Source organism: Nycticebus coucang, chromosome 2, assembly GCF_027406575.1.
Source record: "Nycticebus coucang isolate mNycCou1 chromosome 2, mNycCou1.pri, whole genome shotgun sequence".
NCBI classification, from domain to species: Eukaryota; Metazoa; Chordata; class Mammalia; order Primates; family Lorisidae; genus Nycticebus; species Nycticebus coucang.
In genome coordinates, this window is record NC_069781.1 from 160639279 (window position 1) to 160658720 (window position 19442).

A 19442-nucleotide genomic window follows, 5' to 3' on the forward strand; every position below is an offset into this window, starting at 1 on the left:
AAACAGAAGCTTGAAGATGGGCTAGAAGATATGGGCCTCTTGTGTCCCTGGGAAGGAAGACATTTCAACAGAGATGTTCTAACAAGCTAACTTTTCTACTCTCTCACTTCACCTCAAAGAAAGATTTTTACAATCAATATATGGGAACAACTGTTTAAAATATCCTGCTGGTGTATAAATACCAATAGGAAAAACAGAACATAAAGACCCCATATTGAAAAATGCCATTTATATTAAACTGATATTGCTTATGGGACTTCTATAAATCCCTCCTTCCTTTAGGGAAATTACTCATTCAGAATAAGTTCACCCACAATATTTACTTTGTGGGTTCTATAAGTAGGCAGTGTTCTTGGTTCCGGGAGTGTATAGTAGAGAACAAAAGATACAAAAATCCTTTTCTCTGGGGAGCCTGCATTCCAGCAGGAGACACACCATACAAACCCCAGTAAAGCATAGAATACGTTAGATATGATCATCAAGGTGAAGGAAAAAATAAAGCATAGGCAAAGGGCATGAAATACTGCAGGAGAGACATTTATGTTTTTGATAGAATGGACAGGGATATCTCTTTAAGATATGACTTTCAACTTCATTCTAATTCAACAAGCAGTATTAAAATGAATGCTACTTCTAAGGGAACCCTATGACTTTGCAAAAATCCTCTGTCCAACCAGAGCACTTCTCACCCTGTTACCCAACTTGCCCCTCCAGTTTGAATGCCAGGGACGCTTCCAGATACACTGAATGTCACATCCACCCTGACAACCTGAACCAATTGAGGGCCCTTCCTTGGGCTCCCAGAGACTTGCACTCACCTAATGAGGTTACTGCCAGTTTGTCCACTGCTCCAACTATGAACATACACTTACACATACAGCTAAAAATGTGATTAGGACCAAAATGACTATGTGCCAGGCACTATACAGCTATATATTTTATTTAATCTTATATGCTCTTATTTGTATAATCCTTAACAAACTTTAGTAACCTTACCAGAATTAACACCCAGAATGTGGCTAAACCAACGTTTGAACTCTGCAGTCTGTCTCTAGTGCTTAGTTGTTTTTTTTGTTTGTTTGTTTGTTTTGTTTTGTTTTTTCCAGGAATCCAGCTGCGATATCAATATACTAAGAACATATGATGGATACTGTAAGGTTATATGTGAAGCTCTGAAGAACAAATCACTCAAAAACAGGCTCTGCCCTTGCACTTGAAGTCAGCCTGCTGGGTCAAAGGCCCCCACTTGCAGGAGGGCCTTTTAAAGAGCAGGTATGTTCATAAGTAAGTAATGCTTCTCAGCCAGTTCCCAAGGAGAAGCTCTGAGGTGAAGTGGTTTAAAGAGTCAGATGTGGGAGTGTGCACATAGATAAAACATCATAAAGCACCAGTGGGCACCATGATACAGATCGTCTCCATTCTCAGCCTGCCTTGTAATCTCAACCAGCCACCTGAAATGTAGTTTTTGGATTTGCTACAACTCAAGATCCTCAAAAGCTAGGCTGAAAATTCAGGAGCATTTTTTTTTGTTTGTTTTTAAGGGGAAATACATATGATTGGAAATGTTTGCAGAAAAGTTTTTCAGAAAATAAATTTAACTCTCATTTAACAATTGTTTGGAAATTGGTTGTGTTTAGAAGCAATGAAAGGAATTAAAAACCTCTGCTAAGGCTCAGTGCCCATAGCTCAGGGAGTAGGGCACCAGCCACATACACTGAGGCTAGCGGGTTCGAGCCCAGCCTGGGCCTGCTAAACAACAATGACAACTGCAACTAGAAAATAGCCGGGTGGTGTGGCGGGAGCCCATAGTCCCAGCTACTCGGGAGGCTGAGACAAGAGAATCGCCTAAGCCTAGGAGGTTGAGGTTGCTGTGAGCTGTGACGCTATATCACTCTACCCAGGGTGACAGCTTGAGACTCTGTCCCCAAAAATAAATAAATAAATAATAAAAATAAAAACCACTGCTAAGACTCAAAAGCATTTTGGCCATTTCAAAATCCTGGCATCATCCAGAGTAATGTGACCATGTCAAATATTACTACATCACACGAGGATGCTGAACGCTCAGCCATTTGCCTCCATCTCTATTATCTCATTTAGGGAATGTCGTTGAAATCAGTATCAGACTTTAAGTCTAAAACAACCTTGTGTTAATTACTTTTTCTACTCAGACAAAAATTGATCCTTCTCCTGGTTTAGTTATTTACAGTTCACAAGATGCGATCGGAATGATATACCTCCATAAAGAGGTAGCTAAGAGAAGCGGGAAAAAGTATCCAGACATTACGTATATGTGCACGAATTTCCAGAATTTCATATGGTATGAAAACAACTTGCCTTAGGGCTGGTTAAAGAAGGACTGAATATCTAGAAGTAGGAATTCTAAAGGCTTTGTTTTCTATAGTCAATGACTCTTAAGCACAAAGTATGGTTTACACTCCAGGCAGCCAGTTAGTGTCAATGATAGGATATAGTGAGTGACATGATGGATTCGGGAATAATCAGAAGATTCAAACTCAGGTAGATCATTTACTAGCTCTGTGATCTTGGTTTGGTTTATTAATCCACCTAAGCCTCAGTTTCTGAATCTACAAAAACAATAAATAATGCTGGTCAAGAAGCCCATGCCCAATACCCACTGGGCCAGACATGTTTCAGAATTCAGAACTCTTCACACTTTACAAACCTATTAAGGTACATGAACTATACAGGAGGCAGCAAGGTCTGGGGCAGCAGCCTGTAATCAACCACATTAGCATTTCTACAGTGAAATATATGAACAGTCACAGTAATGGATGCATTATGACTATAAATAGCCTCAAGTCAGTTCTGCTATCTGAGTCTGTATCAAGCATACAAAAAAATCTTTCAAAAACTTTTGCATTTTGGACTTATAGCAAAGAAAGTGCCGACCTGTTTTATACACATAAGTCTGTGTGTACGGGTATGTATGTATCCATGTGCAATAACAGGCACACAGACCTATACCCACTTATATATTTATTAGGGGGAGTGGCTATTTTTAGAATCAAGGATTTGTGCCCATCTTTTCTAACAGTGCTCAGCACATAATAAACAGTTAGTATTGCCTAGAGTGTCCGTAGCCTAAAGGCAGGGATCATTGTTTTTTACATTAATATGCCCCCATGTGCCTAATAGAGCATCTGGCCCATAGGAAAGGCTCAATAAATTTCCCTACAATGATTCATGATATTTCCTCGTGCAGACTTTCTTTATCTGAGTAGAATCAGGTGAAATAAGATATATTATCCTGGAGGGGGTTCAATTGGTTTTGCAAGATAGTATGGTAGAAGGAGAAATGTCATCAAAAGTTTCTAATGAAACACAGAGAGTTAACCCAAGTCTTGAAGATCAATATTTAATTCCCCTCCTACTTTCCATTAAAAAAAAAAAAAATCACTGAATTTGGGAAGTGAACATTGGCTTGATTTACTCCTGAATCTGACTTATCAGGAAAATCAGCGATTGGCAGGGTCATAATTAAGATTCTAATTACAACTGTGGTGTACATCAAAATGAAAAGAAGCTTATGGGGATAAACACACAGTTGGGGGGGCATCACCCCCAGTGTGACTTTGGGAATCAGGAAGCCCGTGTCTACACAAAGAACATTCCTTTAAACTGCCAACAACAATTGTAAACCTAGTCGAACATACACATATACACACACACTCTGCTAAACTAAAATTGTGATTCTGCACATTGCTTCCACCTGACTATGGATGAACTAGCTTTCTACTGCAAAGACTAAGCACCTATCTAGGTTAATGATTGAAACAACTGACGATGAAAAGCAAAAAGGGAAAAATGTCTACCTGTAACTGGAGATATTTAGACGACCTCAAAATGTAACAAAACAAAAATAACATCTTAGTAATTGAAGTTGCAGGAAATAAAACACAGCAAAAAAATGCATAACTCTTCTAAGGACTATAAACTAGAGAAAAGATTGGGCACAGAGAGCTCTCGTGTGAATGAGAAAGAAAAGCTTATTTGTTTATGCATTCCACAAGTATTTCTGTATTTCATCTGTAGCAGGTGGAAGAGATGGAAGGAAGAGCTTTCCCCCAAAAGACCATTTTAGACTGTTACCTGAGAATATTCATATTCCCCAAGGAACCAACAGGTCATCTGGCTAACGAATCCAGTGTCAAGGATTCACAGCTAAATATGGTAACCACTGTGAGGAGTCTGCTGTGAGACATCTAAAGACCATGAATGGACCCTAAAATTGAGATCTTAAAAACAAAGCTTACCCGGCCAACAAGAATTGGTTCAGGTCCAGAAAACTCTTCCAGGACAAACATTTGATTCCAAACCCAGCCTCTTTTGGAGCGATTCAAAATCCGCTGTTCTTCACCCAGCCTGTTTAGTTCCAAAGGGGATCCACTCATTAAAACTTGAGACTGATTCACGGGAGCCGTGTAAATGCAAGGGGGAAGAGTAATCCATAATATTATTAATGGAGTCCAGAGATCCGAGAGCATTTCCGCTAGCCGTTCTGGCATGGTCCCACCAGTTAAGCAAATCACCACGAAAATGAGACAATTATTTTTTTTGTCTCCAATCTGCAGCCATCCAATTTATCAAGCAGTGCCGGGCGTTTACTCACAGCTCTGCCACGTGTCTACGGCACGGGAAACAGGCATCATCTAAACGGCTTTTCTAGGACCACAATCCACTGGCTTTTCTTTTCATTGAAACTTCCTGCAAAAACAAGGAGGAGGAAAGATAAGGGTCCACTGAAACAGGTTTTAAAATAAAATCACTGCTTTTCCAAAGCACCTGAGTGAACAACAGTAGGTACTTCCCAAACTCTGAAGTTGAAAGACTGGATCTGAAGAATCAGAATGAGTAGGCTAATAAGTTCTCTTATTTTTAAGCTTTATTTAGATTTTAAGGTTTCATTCTGCAGCTATGATGCTTACTAAAACTGCTTTGAGTAATAAAACATATCTTTTCCCTCCTTTCCTTCCTTCTTCACAGGCATCCTGCCTTCTCTCTTTCCTTATATCCTTTTCTGTTATAATTCAAGTTGGGATGTGTGCTAATGCAGCTCTCTTATAAAACAGACTGCAAACCGTTTCTTAGTCTCTTTTTTTAGCCCGTTCAAAGAAAGGTTTCAGTTCATTATATGCTAAACTCTGCGAAGATATTAGCTTAATGAATAACATTTTTTCATTGCAAATAGAAAGTGGTAGAGGGAATTTCTCCAATCTTTACAGTAAAAAGGGGATTGTCCAGTTCAGTGTACATAATGCAATTCTTTGCCATGATGCTAATAATGACTGAATGAAATTAGACTGCTCCCAGAGAGAAATTCTGTAATGTCCAGCTTGTGTGCTATAATCAGGACAGTGTCAGGGTTCCCATTCTAAATGCACAGTTGAACAGGAGATTTCAATTATAAAAAGCTCCTTTGGGAATAAAATATGGTAAAAATACAACTTTCATTTGAAGAGATTCAGAAAGGGATGGAGAGGAAAAAAAAAAAAAAACAAAAAGAAATCCCCATTACCTGAGGTGTCAAATACATTTTTTGCTTACCTTCAGTGTGGCAAAACGTGTTCCGTCCCTCTCAAAAAAATTATTTTTAAAGAAATAATGTTCACTATAGATCTCAGAGAGAAGTCTTGCTGAATTAGATCAAATGGGAAAATAATTCCTCAGGACACTATCCGGAATAGTTTGGTTCAGGGAATTCATAATAAGGTAGGGGACCTTTCACCTACATGTCTCTGGTTCTGTTCTGATTTGGAATGGGAAATGGGGAAAGTCATTTAGACTGGCCAGGCTGGGGAGTGGCCTCAGTGAAGGCAGCTAAAAGGGGCAGATGCTGCTAACACAAACACAGTCAGGCTCTGGTGGAACAAGACGGCCAGTGGAATCTCTCTGCATGTCATCCTTTGCCTGTGTTCAGCTCAGCACTAGTACTTTGTCCTCACAAGGACCCTACCCTGATGAATGAGTACATAGGGGAACCACACCAGGCAGCAGTTGCTTTGGAAACTGAAGGGACAATCAGCTTTCAGTAGGGAACCAACTCAGAGAAAATGAATTCAGAACAATGTCCTCCCCTTTCCGTGGAATTGCAGTTCATTCAGAGAAATCAAGTCTTCCCTTACAAGATTTCCCCTAAGACTTTCTTTCATCCCAGTGTGAGGGCACAACTTTACATGCTTCAAAACTAAAAGAAAACACAATTCAAAAAGTCACAACAAGATAATCCACAAGCATTTGTATCTTTCTGAATGGTCAACCCACTTATTTACTTTAATAGCATTTATAGCACATCTGTAATGTGCCCTGTGCTCTCTTAGACACGTGGTGGTGGATGGCACTGAAAGAGGACTGTGTTGTGCTGGAGAGCGCCTCTTCTAGAGACAGATACACCTGGCTTTAATCTCCTCTCATGTCACTTGCTGTCTCTGTAATGAGGGACAAGTATACTCAAGTTCTCTGAGCTTCAGTTTTCTCTCTTGCAAAGTGGAACTAATACTAATTCCTACTGAACAGGGCAGTGGCATGGCTCAGGAACGAGACCCATGTACCATGCTGCCAGAACATGGAAAGCACTCACTAAACTGGAATCCATGTGGTTTATCTTAAGACAGTCAGTAAGGGTAGTGATGACATGGTCCTGGTCCTGTAGAGACTTTGGTTAAAAAAGTCAAAGGAATGAACCAATAGTGAAGCCCTGTGTCCTCTGCAGGGAAAGCAGGCAAGGTACAAGCAGGAGAGGTACAAGGTGCTCAGAGATCTCTCAGGTGGCACATGGAGGGCAAGGATGGTTTTGGTGATGGAAGGGCTGGTCCACTTTGCACACCCAGTGAGACTCGTTCTAGTCATGAGCCTCAGCAGAAACAATTCTTAGCAAAAAAGGACTTAACCTGTCCAAATATATTCAGCTCCATGGTCGGTCATGTCTGAGTGCATAAAAAAGCCACAGACACTTTTTTCCTGATGGCAGAACATCGAGATGGCTCTGAGAATGACCTCTAGTGTAGGTCCGTGTGGAGTTTAGATCCTAATCCTTACACTTACCAGTTGTATAACTGGGGAACAATTAACAACAATGGTAATATATCCTACTTACGAGGTCTATTTTGAGGACCATAGGAGATACTCCTGGTCAAGCAGTCAGGGCTGGCTAGCACGTACTGTTCTTTAGAACTGTGCCAAATGCTCTTCGAGTAGACTCTGGCATCTGCTTTGTTTTTAGTGATTCTGGGGCAAGACAGTTTCATCCTCATTTAAATTTATTGTAAAATAGACACTTCTTTCATGGAAACTACCAAGGGGCACTCAGGACGGAATGTGATCTGATGGGTAGCCTACTTGAACTAGACAGAACCACGTAAAATGTCATAATAGACTCTGAGCCAGTGTTATGCAAGGGCATAGCTTCATTAGTCAAAATGAGTAGATTAATAAATAAGGAAACATGTGTATAGCTACAAATAGTATCCATTAATGCAATATTTATATTTCAGATAAAGCTTGTAATGCCTTGTCTTGTGTTCAAAACTTAGGCAAAGAAGAATTAAATAACTTGCCTAAGGAACATCTCCAGGGAGGAGCAGAAACATAATTTGAATCTAGATAATGTAACAACAAAATTCACCTTCTGAATACAACCCTTCCTCTCGTTACAGAAATATCTGATTAGCATGTGCTATGTGTCAGGCGCCAGAGATAGAAAGGCAAACTGATTCAAGAAGCAAAGACTCTAACTAGAAAAGACAAAGTGAAACTTACTCTTAGAAAGTTATAAGACAGAGGAATGGGTATGCCACTCATCCTGGCAGCATTAAAGAATGCGTCCTTACTAGGCTGCGATAATAGCTTGTACCTATAATCCCACAACTTTTCCAGGCCAAGATAGGAAGATCACTTGCAAGACTAGCACAGGCAGCATATTAAGACCCCATCTCTACAAAAAAAATTTTAAATTAGTCTGTCATAATGGCCTGTGCCTGCAGCTCCAGCTACCCTGGAGGCTGGGGTGGGAGGATCACTGAGGTCCAGGAGCTTGAGGCTGCCATAAGCTGCACTCCAGTCTGGTGACACAGGAGGACAATATTTCTAAAAACAAAAATTAGAAGGTAAGTAGGCAGTTCCCTAACCACGTAGATTGGGTGCCCCCCGCGGTGGCAGAGGATGTGGAACCTCGATTTCAGTGGTGTTCATCGTGGGCCCGGGACTAATAAAGATTATGGCACCAGCAGCAGTCCTGAGCGGTAAGGTGGTCTCCGCACAAATAAGGAAGAAACTGAAGAAGCAACTTGCTCAGATGAAGGAGCAAGTACCGGGTTTCACTCCAGACCTGGCAATTTTACAGGTTGGCGACAGAGATGATTCCAATCTTTATATAAATGTGAAGCTGAAGGCTTCTGAAGAGATTGGGATCAAAACCATTCACATTAAATTGCCAAGAACGGCCACAGAATATGAGGTATTAAAGTGCATTACATCTTTGAATGACGACTCTACTGTACATGGAGTCATAATACAGCTACCTCTGGATTCTGAGTACTCCATTAACATGGAAGCAGTAGTCAAGGCTAGCACCCCTGAAAAGGATGTGGATGGGTTGACAACTTTCAGTGCTGGGAAACTTGCTAGGGGTGACCCAAATGACCGTTTCATTCCTTGTACGCCCAAAGGATGCTTGGAACTCATCAAAGAGACAGGAGTGCAGATTGCTGACAGGCATGCTGTGGTGGTTGGGCGCAGTAAAATAGTTGGAGCCCCAATGCATGACTTGCTTCTGTGGAACAATGCCAGTGACCACCTGCCATTCCAAGACTGCCAATTTGGACGAGGAGATAAATAAAGGTGACATCCTGGTGGTGGCAACAGGTCAGCCTGAAATGGTGAAAGGGGAATGGATCAAACCTGGGGCCATAGTCCTCAACTGTGGGATCAATTATGTCCCAGATGATACAAAACCAAATGGGAAAAGGGTTGTGGGCGATGTGACATACAGCGAGGCCAGAGAAAGGACAGGCTTCATCACTCCTGTTCCTGGCGGTGTCGGGCCCATGACGGTGGCAATGCTGATGCAGAGCACAATGGAGAGTGCAATGCATTTCCTAGAGAAATTTAGGCCAGGAAAGTGGAGAATTCAGTACAACAAACTTGACCTTAAGACACCTGTTCCAAGTGACATTGATATATCACGATCTTGCAAACCAAAGCCCATTGGTAAGCTGGCTCGAGAAATTGGGCTGCTGGCCAAAAAGGTGGAATTGTATGGTGAGACAAAGGCCAAAGTTCTGCTGTCAGCACTAGAACACCTGAAACACCAGCCGGATGGGAAATATGTGGTAGTGACTGGAATAACCCCAACGCCCCTGGGAGAAGGGAAAAGCACAACCACAATCGGGCTGGTGGAAGCCCTGGGCGCCCATCTTTTCCAGAACGTCTTTGTGTGTGTGCAACAGCCTTCTCAGGGCCCCACCTTTGGAATAAAAGGTGGTGCCACAGGAGGTGGCTACTTTCAGGTTGTTCCTATGGCAGAGTTTAATCTCCATCTCACTGGTGACATCCATGCCATCACTGCAGCTAACAACCTCATTGCTGCAGCCATAGATGCCTGAATATTCCATGAACTGACTCAAACTGACAAGGCTCTCTTTAATCGTTTGGTGCCGTCAGTAAATGGAATGAGAAAGTTCTCTGATATCCAAATCCAAAGGTTAAGGAGACTAGGCATTGAAAAGACTAACCCCACCACACTGACAGATGAAGAGATAAACAGATTTGCAAGATTGGATATTGATCCAGAAACCATAACTTGGCAAAGAGTGTTGGATACCAACGATAGATTCCCGAGGAAGATCACAATTGGACAGGCTTCCACAGAGAAAGGGCACACACGGATGGCTCAGTTTGATATTTCTGTGGCCAGTGAAATCATGGCTGTCCTGGCTCTCACCAGTTCTCTGGAAGACATGAGAGAAAGACTGGGAAAAATGGTGGTGGCATCCTGCAAAAAAGGGGAGCCCATCAGTACCGACCATCTGGGCGTGAGTGGTGCGTTGACAGTGCTGATGAAGGATGCCATCAAGCCTAATCCATGCAGACATTAGAGGGCACCCCAGTATTCGTCCATGCCGGCCCATCTGCCAACATTGCACATGGAAATTCCTCTATTTTTGCAGACTGGATTGCACTCAAACTTGTAGGCCCAGAAGGGTTTGTAGTGACTGAAGCAGGATTTGGGGCAGACATTGGAATGGAAAAGTTTTTTATCATTAAATGCCAGTACTCTGGTCTCCATCCTCACGTGGTCGTGCTCATTGCCACTGTCAGGGCTCTTAAAATACATGGGGGTGGCCCCACGGTCACTGCTGGACTGCCTCTTCCCAAGGCTTACACAGAGGAGAATCTAGAGCTGGTTGAAAAAGGCTTCAGTAACTTGAAGAAACAAATTGAAAATGCCAGAATGTTTGGAGTTGCAGTTGTAGTGGCTGTGAATGTATTCAAGACAGATACAGAGGCTGAGCTGGACCTCATCAGCCACCTTGCCAGAGAGCATGGAGCTTTTGATGCCGTGAAGTGCACTCACTGGGTGGAAGGGGGCAAGGGAGCCTTTGCCCTGGCTCTCTCTGTCCAGAGAGCAGCAGAGGTATCCAGCAGCTGCCGACACCTTTATGACCTCTAGCTCCCAGGTGAGGATAATCAGGATCATTGCACAGAAGATCTATGGGATCTATGCGCAGATGACATTGAATTGTTCCCTGAAGCTCAGCACAAAGCTGAAGTCTACACAAAGCAGGGCTTTGGGAATCTACCCATCTGCATGGCCAAGACACACTTGTCCTTGTCTCATAACCCTGAGCCAAAAGGTGTGCCTACAGGCTTCGTCCTGCCCATTCGAGACATCCGGGCCAGCGTTGGAGCTGGTTTTCTGTATCCATTAGTAGGAAGGATGAACACGATGCCTGGACTCCCTACCCGGCCCTATTTTCATGATATTGATTTGGACCCTGAAACTGAACAGGTGAATGGACTGTTCTAAATAGATCAATTCGTCTTCAAGAAGCCACTTTGAAAGTTAGGCCAGTGTTTCTTCAGACCCACTGGAGTTAGTCAAAAGAAATCAGCCCTCTTCCCTGAAGATCTTCTGAAATAGTGGGAGTTTCTCCAGAAGCCTTTCTTCACCCTTTATTCCCATCATCATGTATAAATTAACATAAATCATGCACATTTCTATTTACTCTAGTGATGTTCCACAGAATAAAAGGAAATAATTTTGCAAAAAAAAAAAAAAAAAAAAAATTAGAAGATGAAGAGGCAGCTTCCTGGAGGAGGTGTCATGTAAATACTGAGAAGAAATTGGCCAATCAAGGAAGGTGTATGTGTGAGAGAACTTTTCAGTCCACCAATGGACAAGGAGATGGCCCAGGATCTCTGAGTGAATCAGTATCTAAGGTTGTTTTCAAATTATTACTGGCAAGATCATCCAGTCCATCCTCACTTCATCCTTCTCTCTAACCACCAAATTCACACAACTTATGGTCTCCATAGAGTACATGTTGTGTACATTACCCTCTTTCTGCCAGTTCTTTGCAAAAAGGAGGATATGTTTGATTTCTCCAAAGGTCTGGCCACCCTTAAGAGGATGTGGGAGACAAATGAGTGTCGCTCAAGCATTACTCAATTTTCAGAGAAGTGGGCAGTGATTTTACCAATTCCCTGCTGTCAGTGGAAAAACCCTTGGAAGAAATTAGTCCGACTCAGTAGAAACCCTTCTTCATGCATGTTAAGTCAGCCCTGCCACCCCTCCCTGCACTGGGCTTCTAGCAACTGAAACACTCATATGCCACCTCCTTAAATTTTGCCAAGTTCCTAAGTCACTATATTATTACTTATATTTTACTGTAAAAGATTTGGTTTTTGGAATAGTTATTTTAAAATGGAAAGCCAATATTATTTGGCATAATGGGTATAACTTTAAAATTACCAGATTAATAGTGAATACTTCACATTCATAATATTAAATCGTAGAGAAGTATAGACAGATAGACACACACACACACACACACACACGTTGTTATCTATTCTTCCAAATAACCCTGTCAGTGTTACCATTACTTTATTATCATCATTTCCACTTAGAGATAACTAAATGAAGGTATAAGATGTTAGTGTTTCAAACCATGTTTCATTTTCACTAAACTAAATACTATCCAAGTCAGAGGTCAACCTCTTCATTAAAACACCGGAAACAGTTAAAGGCAGACTGGTAAATATTTAATAACGGTTCTCCGAAAGCAAAAACGAACGATAACAAAAAAACCCTCATTGGCAATGTTTTCTGATTTCCATGATATAAATACTTCCACCATGACCAATTTCAAGCTTCCAGTGTGGCCATTAACTGGTTCTAGCAGTCACTGAAAATGTGACGATCATCTATCTGTTACAGCCCAGTCAAGAGAGTCAATTCTAGTACATCATGGAAGAGTGTTCTAATATTAATATGTGTACAAATCACCCAGAAATCTTGTTAAATTCAGATTATGATTCGCTTAATCTAAAGTGGGACTTGAGATCCTGCATTTCTTATAACCTCTCCTTCAGTGTGGGTGACGCTGATCTCAGGACCATACTCTGAGAAGCGAGTAGGAGGCAAGGAGACTAGTCCCCAGCTCAGACCTCCTTGACATGCCCTGGAGGACTCAAGGCTGTGGCGGGAGTCAATTCCTCTCCAGTGTCATTTCATGCCATGCCATGGACTACTTACCATTCCTCAACACTCAGGAGTAAACACATACACCAGATTTTTGTATAATGTGTTAATACTCTCACCACCCTGGTATCTATTTCATATGTGACACCGGGATATCTTTCCAGCTAACCATTGTGTTGTTCACATACTATGACTGAGTGTTGAGAGGTGCTCTTCAAGGTGATCCCGCCACTTATTAAAAAAAATGGGATTCTACTGTGACATTTATAGCTATACCCTTTTCATGCTTGCACTTCGGCCACGGGTCAAGAGCTAATGTTGTCCTCTTAAAACATCAGAGAATAGCTTTGTAGAAATTTTTGATATGCAACCCAATGTTATGGCAGTGTTATCAGAATTAATAAATATTGTGAGTAGTAACTGCAAACACAAACTGCTTAACTTTATGCAAGGAAGAAGAAATTGAGCGAAGTTGTAAAGCTGGGGTAAAAAATCAATTTATTTTTACATTTTCCAACCACAGTATGGACGTCTGGCCAGTAATCCACTTTATTATAATGCTCTTGCGTTGATTTACACCCAGAGAGTGAGAGGAAGAGATTTTGCAATCTCTTTGGAAATCTTATGTATAAGAAAGTCTTTAGAATCCCCCCTCATTAGAAGGTATTTTTCCTTAGGCAAAATTCTTATAATTTGTCTTCTCACATTTACGGATAATTCTAATCACAGCCTAGATCCCACTCTGCTGATTCTAACATTACTTTAAGGTGAACTCGGTCAATTCTTTATGTAAGTTGTTATGCGAAAAGGAATTATACTGTCCATTTTATAATAACGTGGACTAAAGTTCAAAATGATGAGCCACATGTTGATAGGTAAAGTCTAAAACAAAAGCAGACTTTTACAGACACTTTAGGACTCAAGCTAGCAGATTATTGTGGTTGACAGGAAATGATGCTTCTATTATCCACTGGGTTTAGTGGCTACGATATTTCATGAAAGCAAAAATGACACACAGGACCAGTGAGTTTCTATTAAAAGCATTTCTGACCTTGAAGTTAGAGCCATTAGCAGCCTGCTTCAAAATAAGTAAATGCATATTGAATTCAAAGTGGTATTTCAGGAACACAGGAGATGTGATTCAGTGTGTGGGCCAACCTTAGGTGGCTGGAGCCTGACAAGCAGGGAAGTCCTTGGGTTATAGAGAAGCACCATGTTTGCATGCATTCAAACACACATGATAGAAGAAGATGGGTTTTCCTAGAGGCTTTAGAATTCCCTGACAACGTTCTCCTGGCAGAAAAAAAGTGTGAAATATTTTATGTACTTGTACATACACACACGAATTTATTTATTTGGGTATTCCCTCCTTGAGCCACAACCCTTCTGGCTCATCTTTCTTTGGCATTGTGCCATACACTTACCCAGAAATCATTCTGTCCAAAAGCACATTGTTTGTCTGTTTTATTGTTTGCCCGTTTTATCACAATGATTCTCGTTGAACATACTTTCTGCTTTGTTATCAACATGTTATTCTTTTCTACCTGAATCTTTCGTTTTCTTTAAATTCTACAATTGCTGGTTACCTTGACAAAAATCAATTGACAAATACCTATTCCTCCTCCTTCCCCAAGATAGAGTCAGAAATTTGTCCTTCACATAGAAGTTTTCTGTTACAGATATTTCAGAAAATGGTGACTAAGCCTCTGACAAAGATAAGAAAATCAAAATAAGACCCCTTTTCTAATGTTTTAGGCCCAGACCTAAAAAAACTTTCTTGGAATGATAAGTTTAGTTAAAATGTTAATGATGCGTCTATTCTGTTGGGCTTTTTAAAAGTTAAAAGTGTATAGAAATAATCCCCAAAAGATGAATGTAAGTCCTGCATCTCTTTTGCTATTGCAGACAAAGTGGTGTCAGAAAGTCATTTTTCAAGACTTCATTTGAACCCTTCTGCTTTATTTAACAGCCATATCTTTGGTTGTCTTTAATTTTTTTTTGTTTGTTTGTTTGTTTGTGATAGAATCTCATTCCGTTGCACAGGCTAGAGTGTTGTGGCATGAGTCTAGCCCACAGCAACCTCAGACCCTGGGTTCAAGTGATCCTCCTGCCTCAGCCACCCACGTAGCTGGGACTACAGGCACCTGCCACAATGCCTGGCTAATTCACTGTTGCCTCACTCTTGCCCAGGCTGGTCTTGAACTGAACTCCTGAGCTCAAGGGATCCTCCCATCTCAGCACCAGCCTCCCGGAGTGCTAGGATTACAAGTGTGAGCCAAATTAGCAGGCCTTAATTAATAGCTGAAGATCTAGAAAATGAAAACAATTTATGCCGGCCCTTTATTAGAATCACAGAATCTAATCAGAATCAATCTTACCTTTATCAACCTTGAAATAACAGCTGAACTGTCAGGAGGCACAGGAGAAAGGTGATCAGGGCACTGATGCTGCAGTCAGACAGTAGGTGAATCATAGCTCTACTGTTCGTAAAATAAGTGAACTGGGCAAATTTATCTCACTTGTGCAAGAAGAGGAAACTGACGCTGTGTTTAAGTATGAACTTTCTTGAAGGATTGAGGACAAAATTAAATAAGATAAACTCTCTGTCAATACAGCACTAATAGTTACTATTTAGTGAATGTTCCTAGTACTTAACAAAAAATGTTGATTATCTTTTAAAAAATATTTTAATATCTTGCTGTATACATCCATGGGGAAAATTCCAATGTTCTATGTAGACGTATTAAGTAAAATTGTAACTCTTACTTAAAAAAAATAATGGCATATAAATGCCATTGATGGATATAATATGTGTAAAAATGCATTTTGTGAATAACTCTCTCTACCCACAGCTAACATACAAAAGTAAAATAATGACTTCACATGTTTTATTAGGCTTCTGAAGGGCTGTATTTTTACTCTCCAGAGTCAATTGTGTCTCGCCTTTCTATAGACAGGGCATGGAAAGGTAGCATGAGGAAAGAAAAAAAAAAGGAGAATAAAGAATTTAAAAGTTTTAAATTATAATTTTAAATAATTTTGAAAAAGACTTGGTACTGTCCACCACTATTTTCTGCTGAGAGGGCAAAGTACAAGACATTTTATTGCATTCCACAATCATCTACCTTCTCGTGACAATACTGCAACTGGACAGCCCCTACTAATTCTAAGATGAGGCCAAGGTGATATCTACACACTACGCAGAAGGAACCTCAGAAAAGATCGTGATCATTAGAGATCAGGTCCAGGTTGTTTCTTCTGCTGAAAATATTCAACAGAGTTTTTCTATTTATTCCAGGGAACTTTAGCACTATTGATGATGCTTAGAAATGAAAAGCTTTCTCTTCTCACTTAAGAAATGTGGAAATGGTTAAAATCATTGATATCACATGACCAGGCCTACAGAGTCTGTTATACTAAAATTGAAATGAATCCTAATGTAAGTTTTCAAGATTCTGCCAGAGTATATGTGGTATATAGTAACTATGTTTACAAGTGCAGCTTTCTGTCATTCTTCTATGTTCAAAAACTTCAACCACTGATTCTGTTAACCTGAATTATGGACACAGATGTTGTATGAGTAGATAGAAATATAACAAGCATTCATTTGACAAAAATAATATTGAGGTACAACCCAGAATGTATAGCTCCAGAAAATTAGGGAAATTATACAGATTCTAAAAAGCCACACTATTTTAAGCTACTACATTTTAGTGAAACTCAAAGACAAAACTAAGATAAGTGTGTTTTCCTACTCTGATCAAAACAAATGTGAATAAACATTTTTTTCCATTTTTCTAAGCATCCCCATTTTGAAGATGGGAATTGTTACGCATGAAGTTAAATTCTGTTTGCCAAACTCAAACAGCAATATACTAATAAAGAATGAAATATGCCTTCATAATTTTTAAATCAAATTTTGGAGATGATATTGCATATATATTAAAAAGGAATGAATTCCTTATGATATTTACATAACTTCCCCATCTACCTATTTTATATTATTTTTGTCACATCAGACATCAAATAATCACATTTTATGCAGAAAGAAGGCATGGAAAATATCTTTCTAACTGCTAATAGAATTTACATATACTATATCATTTTTACTTTATGTATATAAAAATATTAAGAAGATTCCATTTAATGTTCTTTTGCAATATAGTCAACATCCCCAAAATAGCGATACATATCCACAGAAGTACCTTATCATGTTTTTTTTTTCCCTTTGACAGCCAGGTATCCTGCTGATTAAAATCAATACAAAGGAGTATGGAATTGTCTTCTAAGACATACCAGCACTGTAATTTTAAAATTTATTAAAGGGAAATAAGGGAGAGCAGGAGGAAGAGAGGAAGTAAGTTCACCTTCGTTTATTTTTTATGCAAGCTTAAAAATAAGTTCATCCTAGGTTATTTTTTATACATTCTCAATAAGAAAAAGGTCTCAGGACTGAGTTAAACATGCAACAATTCCACAATTAACACATCTTTCCCAGTAAAATATAATTTGCATCACATACGGTTTAATACCATTCTTTGATACAAGTCTAGTCTTTGAAGCATTCTCATTTTTACAAAGGTGAATTACGTCAATTTTTAATATTCTCATAGCACTTAAAAATGATTGTGGGGGGAAGAAGTATGCTTTGTAGAACATGGATAAAATTGACTTTGAAAAATAAATGTAAAATGCTGTGTCTAAAAATAAACTTAGGAGGATCATGAAATTTTTGTAAAGAAAATTGTGGTAGATAAGTCACAATATTGGACTTCACACATGAGGATATGGTTATCTCTCTCCTTTCCTTTCATTGAAAATGCCATAGTAAAGGGGTGGGGCACAATCCTTGCTAGTGTGTTAACGCATTAAATAAACGTTTACTTAGCAATAACTCACTGCTTAGCCCTGGACCAAACATCCTTCTAGCATTTGGAACTGTCGTTGGCAGGGGAGGAGGGAAGGAAAGTGTTTGAAAGTTTTAAATATGAATGTTATTTATTTACGATACTTTTTAAAGAGATGCAGAGAATCACATACATGTATCTGTACCTTCTCACAACAAAAAAGACATTTAAAGGCAGAAAGGTGGGTGCTGTTTTTGATAGGGACTAGAACATGACATTTAAAACTCAGGAAATAAAAGCTTGGGACTTGATAGAAAAAGGAAATAGTATTGGCCTTGGTACTTTACTACGAAGAAGCAATGGAGATTCAGTTAGCAGCAACGTATGGGAGAAGAAGCTAAATGGCATCTCTTGAACTTATTTCTGTTCTGACCTTTTGAAGTTGCTGGGTTCAACTAATTTTCTCCTCATGGCTACATCTGAAACAGGTCCCAGAGACAGGAACCAATAATTCAGCAGAAATAGATTAGCATCATAACTTTCTGTGGGAATGAAATGAGAAACAACTTATAGCCCTTTGGTTAATTAAACCCTGCTAAATCAAGTGATGGCCTTCGTCCATCAAATAAATTATCCTACTTCATAAATATACATGTATTAAATTGGGGACCATTCTCAGCACCACTAATAACATTTTTTTAAAGGCTGATCGATATACAAATCCAAGTAACAAGGAAGGCATATCAAATAATCTAAGGCAGATGAAATGCCAAAGAGAATGTGATAAAAATCTGATTTGAAACTAATAAGTGTTAATTATCTAGGCACATTTTCAAAAAGTAAGCTCTGTGTGTGTACACAACACATCATACACAGCAACAAGAATTAACACTGGTTCATTTCTGCCCCTGTAACAGGTCTGAGACACACCACAGTTACTAGCCTTTTCCTAAATTAAAAAATAATGTTAGTTTATTTCATTTATGAATACCAACAATGCTAAAAAAATAAATAAAACTGTATTTTTCCTTGTATTTTTCCTTAAATAACTTTGTAACAAATATAAAATGACTGAAACTCATATTAGCAGTACCACTGAGCAAAATATTTTCAAGAAAGAAATCTTGAGACTTAAATTACATCTGAAGTTGAAAGGTTACTCTGGTGATGCTTGTTCCTTGATTTGCCAAACACAAAAGTTTGCAAAGAGACCAGAAAAGTGTGGTTGGAAATATAAATTGAATGTCACTTTATCCATTGGAATATTTTAGTTTTGCATGAAAAACCTGCTCATATTGGGAGGTTTTTAAAAGCTGTGAGGTGTATCATCCTGAGTAGAAAAATAATGAAGTTTCTAATTTTTTTCTTTTCGGCATTAGTTTACTTATATTGACAAGGTTTTCTGAACAGTTGTAAACATGCGGATTCTAACTTTTCAATATGTGCAGGTTCCTTTTCCCCCACCAATAAACAATGAAAAAAACTTGGAAAGCAAAGCCCATCTATTTCTTGGATAGAATCATTATGTCCTCATTCTTTGTAGCTTCTTTGCTTTGCTCCAACATTCTGATCCTCCGAGCTAACGGGGAGCGTGAGACCTTAAATCTGTGCATAATTTCAGGCAAATGTTACATCATGAGTGTATTCACATAACAGTCTTTATGAATGCCTTAAGTGGTGACTTCCATCCTGCTGAGCATGTTTTATGGACTGTTAGTTTTGTTTTGTTTTACACAGATCATGCTGCCATCGGCCACTTAAATTGTCTTCAGTGCTAATCGAGGGGTTGCTATGAATGAATACTGTGCTAACCACTGTTATTCATGATACCCAAATAAACTTATTTCCCAGGGTAAGGACTTCTTCCCTTCAGA

At 39.5% G+C, this 19442-nt stretch overlaps 1 protein-coding gene and 1 pseudogene across 3 annotated transcripts in view; one reads left to right on the forward strand and one right to left on the reverse strand.

The window, feature by feature from the left end:
* The window catches only part of CDH8 (cadherin 8), a 435918-nt gene that overhangs the window by 413075 nt on the left and 3401 nt on the right, over positions 1-19442 (reverse strand). For both annotated transcript variants that reach the window (XM_053603265.1, XM_053603259.1), the window contains exon 2: positions 4278-4728. In XM_053603265.1, the coding sequence (XP_053459240.1) occupies positions 4278-4529 (252 nt within the window). In that variant the 5' untranslated portion in view covers positions 4530-4728. The remainder of the gene's footprint in view (positions 1-4277; positions 4729-19442) is intronic.
* Positions 8199-11228, forward strand: LOC128594448 (C-1-tetrahydrofolate synthase, cytoplasmic-like; annotated as a pseudogene). The gene has a single exon (XR_008382559.1). The product of XR_008382559.1 is annotated as a C-1-tetrahydrofolate synthase, cytoplasmic-like (transcript).